At 56.5% G+C, this 6,851-nt stretch overlaps 3 protein-coding genes across 3 annotated transcripts; 1 reads left to right on the forward strand and 2 right to left on the reverse strand.

Annotated features, from left to right (window-relative positions):
- Window positions 1-1,344: 1,344 nt before the first annotated feature.
- On the reverse strand, window positions 1,345-2,211 carry GGTG_10703 (hypothetical protein; the record flags this gene model as incomplete). Its single annotated transcript, XM_009228578.1, has 1 exon — window positions 1,345-2,211. The coding sequence occupies one exon, from the start codon at window positions 2,209-2,211 to the stop codon at window positions 1,345-1,347; it is 867 nt and encodes a 288-aa protein (XP_009226842.1).
- Window positions 2,212-2,784: 573 nt separating this feature from the next.
- GGTG_10704 (hypothetical protein) lies at window positions 2,785-3,518 on the forward strand (the record flags this gene model as incomplete). The annotated part of the gene is made up of 2 exons (XM_009228579.1): window positions 2,785-2,927; window positions 2,981-3,518. Exons 1-2 carry the CDS (start codon window positions 2,818-2,820, stop codon window positions 3,516-3,518), a joined length of 648 nt encoding a protein of 215 aa, XP_009226843.1. The 5' UTR covers window positions 2,785-2,817.
- A 571-nt stretch (window positions 3,519-4,089) lies between these two features.
- Window positions 4,090-6,528, reverse strand: GGTG_10705 (hypothetical protein). The gene is made up of 4 exons (XM_009228580.1): window positions 6,108-6,528; window positions 5,793-6,051; window positions 4,662-5,690; window positions 4,090-4,595 (listed from the first exon to the last, which is right to left on the reverse strand). The coding sequence occupies exons 1-3, from the start codon at window positions 6,454-6,456 to the stop codon at window positions 4,856-4,858; spliced, it is 1,443 nt and encodes a 480-aa protein (XP_009226844.1). The 5' UTR covers window positions 6,457-6,528; the 3' UTR covers window positions 4,090-4,595; window positions 4,662-4,855.
- Window positions 6,529-6,851: the final 323 nt, after the last annotated feature.

Raw genomic sequence — 6,851 nt, forward strand, 5'->3', positions numbered from 1 at the left:
GGGCTTGCGACGGCGCCAATCTGCCGATCTGCCACCAGCCGAAACGACAAGCTGCTAGGATTGCGGAGTGCAAGGCAGATTTCATGGAGAAATTGAGGGGGATTTCGCTTCGTGCTTCCGAACCCTTTTCCAAGATATGCTACTGTTAATGCACGACGCGCATTGGCGATTGGGGTTTATTATGCCTATATTATGCATAGCTCGTTCCCGCTACTACCAACGTGCTTGTTATGCTGCTACATTTCTACTAAAGCACTGGCGGTGGCATGATAACCCTAAGGTACAGGTCAGCCCCTAGCTTGTTCTTTATTCTTGCTATTTATGCCATACTTGACTGTTATTTTACTTTTGTTTAAGCGCCTACCTTCATTTCGTGATCCGAAAACCCTGTACCCACGCTGCCCAACATGTTTCAAGTTGTTAGGGCACATACGAAAGGCTTATGCAGCTAAGAGCACTAGCGCGGGAAGCTGAAAGATAAATCGTTCGAGCCAAGCTGCAGCATAACCACGTGTCACCCATTAAATGGTAGCGGGCCTTTTCGTTTCCATTGTTAGTTGCTGGCAGCTACATTAAGCAGAAAAGGTGGATGAGCAACTTGCTTCAACAGCCACTCCAGCTCTGTTCGAAATCCTAGCCCGCGAGGTTGATCGGTAGAAAGGTCTTCCTGCCGGATGCGCAGGTGGGCCTAGGGGAAACGATCGAGGTGGGTGGGACATGTGTGACAAGCGACAAACGAGTGCGGGGTGATGTGTCCAGCGTTGCCTGGCTGTCCGTTTTCTGCGCAATGGGCGGCAAAGCCACAACGACTGTCTGTGCTCGCTTGCAGTCGGCGACGTGGCCTGCACCAAGGGGAGTCCTGCAGCGGTCGAAGCCAACATTGGGGCAATCCACGATGGATCGGCGTTTTCGTTACAGGACGACAAAACATGGACTTGATTAGCCTTGGATGCTTAGAATGGAAGACTTAGTGTTCGCATGGTTTGACATGAACTTTGGGGAAATTGCAAGTAACATCGAAGCGGGGGCTTCGAAAGATGCAAAACCCACGTGCCGCCGCTAGAGTGTGAGGCTTGAATAATCTACAGTGGGGAGGTCACTCGTGAAGCGAGGGCAGGGGACAGGGTATGCACTGACCAATCGATTGAAACGCATGCGGGCTGATTCGAATTGGTGCACGACCAGGCCTGTGATTGATTTTGAAAAAAGGTTTGTAGGCTAGGCCTTATTTGGTAGGGCTGAACATGGGGTGCTACCTCGAGGGTGGCGATTTTTTTCGCCTCCTATCTCCGTACGCGCGTCGAAATTGCACCCCCAACTCGTTCGTGGTTTTCTTTTCCCTCGTTATGGAGCAAGGAGCAAGCTTATTATTGTGCCTGAGCCGTCGACATGGACGCCAGCCACGCTGCTCGTTTCCGCCCTGTGTGATTCGACCGACGATGCTCTCTCGCCTGCTCTGTCCGCGCGCCTGTCCCTCTTGATGCCATCGCCCTGGAAGTTGACACGTGCGTTTCTCCCACTTCCTAGCCCCACCTCTCTCGCTTCGGCCCGGCCCGAATCACTAGTGGCGCAAGCTTCATCCCGGTCTTGGTGCTCTGGTTCAGAATGGGGCCCCTCGGCAGCTTCCGATGTTTTGAGGATCAACGGTAACTCTGCCGACCCTGGCCCAGGGGGCGGAGGAGACAGAATCGGCTCGTCAGAATACCCGCTGCCTCTGTCGCTTTGCGTCCCTTGCTTCTGCCGGCATGTCCTCCCGGACGAGCGTCCCCTCCGTGGTGCATAAAAACCCGCCTCTGCGCCGCCCTCGTCTGAAACAGACGCCTGTCTGTATTCGATGAACCCCGCCAGTCTTCGCGGGCCAGCGCGCGTCTCCGAGGCAGCCCGGGAAACGGCCGGCGCCCTCCCGTTCGCCGCCGCCCCTGCTATGGCTGCTGGAGTCGCTCTCGCCGTCGTGGTCGTGCCCACTGACCGTCCTCGTCCTGGCCGTATCTGTAATCGATCGGGCTGGACATGGCAGCACCCCCGTGGCGGTTTACTGCCCAGGATACTGCTCATCCTTCTCGTAATCTCCTCGTGTCGCTGCGGCTGCAGCAAGTAGCTGTTCACGGCATTGCCACTACTGCTCCTACGGCCATATAGCCATAGCGTCGCCCTACGCCGGCGAGCGGCTCTTGGTGCGCGGTCACCCCTTGATGGTGACGTATGTGTCATTTTCCCACGCGGGCGAGCGGCTCCGGCTTCGTGATGGCATCGTCTCCGGGCTTTGCACAAACATTCCGAGTGGCAGGGCCAGCGGCGAAAAAGAGTCACTATTTTTTTTTGCCAACATTTCGCCTATGGCGGAGCGCGTTACCAGTCTGGCGCCTGCCATTCATTTATAGCCCATCTCTCATTTCTTGTTGATGTGACTGGTTCCCTGAAGGATCGCGGCTGGAGCCAAGCCAGACCAGCCCTTGGAGAAGACGGTGTGGAGAGCTGCGCCGCCCGGCTTTAGTGTTAAAGGCCGGGTGGTTCGTAAGCCGTGATGCGGGAGGCCTCTCACCTCGCGGGACTGTGGCTAGAGCCTAGCCTCGACCAGAAGTTGGGGATTCGCCCCTACCGCCCACCTTGTAACGTGTCCCCGACTGGTGGGGGAAATGTGATGTATCGTTGTCCATCGTCACCCTAACTTGTTCTCCTTCGCTCTTCTATCCTTAGTTGCCTACAGTTTGCTCTTTGGCTATTTGGCCCAAACAGCACGGCAAAAACACCTAGTTATGCCCACTCTTGCTTCTAATATCACATCCGAGTCCGGGGCTGTGCTTTAGAATCACCTCAATGGACGGTCAGATCACCGAAACTACGGGCCCTCTCCCTGCACCCAGGGCGGCATGGTGCCAGGGGCCGGCGATCCGAGTGCGGCGCTATGTCCAGAACGGCTTCGAGCGGTTCGACGAGCGTGGGCTACGAAACCCTCGGCAAAGTTAACATCGACTGCAAGTGCCACTGAACGCGGTACCAGTGGGGAGTTCTCAACCGGGGCCGACGAAGGGTTCCCGCTGGAGCACGCCACCGTCTACATCACTCTGGGCGGAGACGACGTGTCATCCTACGCGCTCGCCAAGAACAGAGACAGACGGTCGCGCAAGGGGCGCCACGACTCACGGGGCTCCGAGCACGCTGTCCAGATGACAGGCCGCGGCCCCACCATCATATCGGGCGTGGAAGACGGTACCGCTCCGAGGCCAAGGCCACCTCCTTCACCCCCCACCGCCGGCGCCGCGGGATTCGAGCTCGGGCGGCGTCGGTCACCAGTCCACCTCGCTTCCAGGATAGCAGCGGGCCCTGGACCTTCCGCGGCGCCATATGCCGGCCCGAGGGCAGGTCGGGCCTGCGGAAGCTGCGCTGGGACCTGTCCGAGAAGGCGCTCGAGCCGGACCAGCCGCACCAGCACGAGTACAAGACGGCCTTCGCCTTCGAGCACAGCCGGCGGCCCCGTCTACATGCGCAGTCGAGATCGAGGGCCGCCTGAGGAGTAGGAGTCACGGCGCCGCCCATAGTCTCGCCCGTTTCTCGTCCCGCATGGCCGGCCACAAGGACCACTCGACCCTGACACGTATGGACTTTGGCGGCCGCGCCGCGCCGCGCCGCGCCGACGAGGCGGCTCAGCGACACTGTCGACGGTCTGGACCCGGCGATGCAGATGGTGAACGACAACCCCGTCCTCGAGGTCAGGAGCCCGACGCAACGCGGGCGCGCTTCTTCTAGGAGCACTAGGGCCTCGCGTCGCCACCATAACACCATCTCCTCTATGGCCAGAACGGAGGGGTGGACAGCCACGCCTAGTGTGGCCCCCTTCGCACCTTGGGCTTCTCAGAGCTCGGCCAGCGGTACCGCGCCGAGTCGGCCGTCGACGACGATGCTGATGTAGGGAGCACGACGGTCGTGAACAGCGACTTCCTCACCGCCGCCGCCGCCACACTCAAGGCTCCAACCCCGTCATCGTTCTCCTTCGAGGCCCAGCGCTACGAGCTGCTGCAGCACTCGGGTGTTGTGGCCCTGGCTGACCTAGCCGTGCACGTGCCCTACAGCCTAGAATTTAAGTGTGGCCACAAGCATTGCATTTTACAAATTCCCTTTTTCCCATTCCATCTTTGATTTCAAGGTTCCCCTGGTAAATTACGTGATTCCGTTGTGCCGGTCCGTAATATTGTTTTTGAGAAGGAGGACAAACGTTGGAGAAGTGGCCGCAAGGCTCTGGAGCATGGTGAATCACGACGTCAGGCCAAGACTCGCATCCAGTTACTCGATGCCACCAAAGAGACGCCATACGGCCGCTCAGGGGCCACACTTCGGCTAGCACAAAAACGTCTGGACTGGACGTCTCACATTTAAAATACACGACAAACAAGCACACCATAACCACGGCGGCCCAGCCAACAACAGGCTCCTCGCCAAGCCGGCCGATATTCTTGGCAAGGATAACGGCGATAATAATGTGGCAAGCGCCCATGCCAATGGCTCCAACTCCCAGGACGGGCCTCCTGCATAACGCCCACCACACCCGTGGCCAAAAAACTGATTTCTGTCTCGCACAGCCCGAGCTGGCTGAAAATCTGGGAAGCATAGCAGCCATGTCAGCGTCTATCTCGCTGCCTCCTGTGGCCACCGACGAAACTCACTGTGTTGATGCCAGCCCACTGCTGGAAGAACATGGTCAGTCGCCACGACCACGCTCTGGAACATGGCTGGCTATATCCTTCTGGTCCTGCCATATCCAAGTTGGTCTGTGTGATTTGCTCGAAACCAAACAGATTACTCTCGAGGTGGCTTATTTAAGCCCCATGGTGCACTTGATTTGAGAAGGGATCTTGTTTTACAGCTCTTCCGTCCTGGCCGCCTTTCCCCGGCCCCCGCAACTGCCTTGGCCGTAACACTCACGACTGCGCTTCCTTGTCGGTATATGTGCGTCTTCAGCACTTTCCACAAACGCAGGAGCGTGCGAGGCGATAGACACGGTCGACGCCAAGGAACCGACTAGGCTGGGAGGCTCTCCAGCGTTCCTCGACACCTGATGCGAATGTGTCGGGGGGCTCCGGAAGCGGCGGCGACCGCGAAGCCACTGATCGGCAGCCTCTTCCTCATAGTTCCCTTCAGAATCCCAACCGTCTTCTTCATCCCAATCCGGGTCTAACTCGTCACACAAGTCCCTGTCTTGAGATTCCCTGTCTCGGGATGACAGTGCCCTTTTTCTGAGACTATCGCTCCGGCTTCTGGTACCCGCCGGCTCAAATACCCGGGCTATGCGGGCTACCGCATTCGCACGCAACGTGTTATCTTTGACACAGTCAGTTGCTTTGTCCCAGGTTCGCACCACAACCTCTCCATCATATTTGAAAAAAGGGACAATTTCTTCATGGAACAATGCCCAAGCGAACCGGGCGAAAAGCATCTCCGGAGAAAGGCCACGGAGAGGCTGGGTTAGGCAGTTGTGGTACGTATGAACGAGCTGGATGGAGCGCTTCGGCTGAAGGACGTGGACTGCAATCGCTAGCGACGGCGGTTGGGAAGAGGCGGATGGTAGTGGTGGCGACCTCTTGGGGACGAATACATAGCGACTGCGGTCGAATAGAAAATGCAAATCCCTGCGCAGAAGGATAAGGTTTCTCTCGTCGTCAATCGGGAGATGTGCCATGGGTTCCAGGACATATCTAAAACGCGAATTAGCGGCGGATGTCAACACTGTCAAAAACAAAGGCGAAGGGGCAAGCGAGGAAGATGGTAAAGGATAATTCTTTAGGAGACAAACGTACTGGATCATTTGGTTCGAAGTGAACCAATTCCTTTCGCTGTAAGGTATCACATGCGCCGTTTCGCAGGCGTCTATGAAACCGGTGATACGGCAGCTGCCATCACGCGCGACCGCGGCCTGTTTTCCTGCCAACGGAATGGAATTCGTCGGGTGGATATTATCGGGCAACGCGACGCTGCGCCATGGCTCGGGGAGATCGGAGTGTGGAAACCGCCAATGGTGAAAGGATGCGTGAACTGGGTACTTGTCTGTGCGAACGTCTACAACGCCAAAAGGATTAGCGACCCCCTTCAGGAAAGAGTTGGCTAATACATACCCGGATCAATGGCCCCGTCTGAAAGACGACACCAGAAGTACACGCTTTCGCGCAAGATGCCATCGGCCGGGCGCTCGACGGCGGAGAGGGCACCCGAACTCGCATCGGACTGGACCGCGAAAACCCCCTTGTCCCAGCCTACGGTTGTAACGATGGAGCATGCGGCCCTCGCGACGTCGAAGTCGAGCCCGTTCCAGTCGTCGCCATCGGTCGCACTTAGCAGGAGCAGGTCGGGCGCCGAGTTCAGATACGCCGGGTGCCGGATACGAATGCTTCTGTAGATGCCATTGTTATGGTTTGCTGGCAACGCCGGCGGCGACAGCGCCTTGCGCGCAAACGGGCCGGACATCACCGTCGCTGCAAGATTGGGTTACGACGGCTTTACGAATGTGTCGGCGCGCAGTGTTCTGATGCGGAAAATAAACCCAGATTTGGTTGCTGGGGCAAAGGATGCGGGGCGCTATGCTGGGAGCTAGCGCGTAGGCGTGTAAGCAAAGCGGGGGGAGGGCACGGTTGGGTATAGCCAAATTTTGGCACTACACTTTCGCTTAGGGTGTATGCATTTAAATTTTGCGTAATGCAACGAGCAGTAATTTGCATGCAGCCCCCGTATAAAGCAACAATTTATATAAAATGCTTTTATTTTATTTATTTTATTTATTTTATTTATTTTATTTATTTTATTTATTTTATTTATTTTATTTATTTTATTTATTTTATTTATTTTATTTATTTTATTTATTT

The sequence above is a fragment of the Gaeumannomyces tritici genome (genome assembly GCF_000145635.1).
Source record: "Gaeumannomyces tritici R3-111a-1 unplaced genomic scaffold supercont2.6, whole genome shotgun sequence".
Lineage (NCBI taxonomy): Eukaryota > Fungi > Ascomycota > Sordariomycetes > Magnaporthales > Magnaporthaceae > Gaeumannomyces > Gaeumannomyces tritici.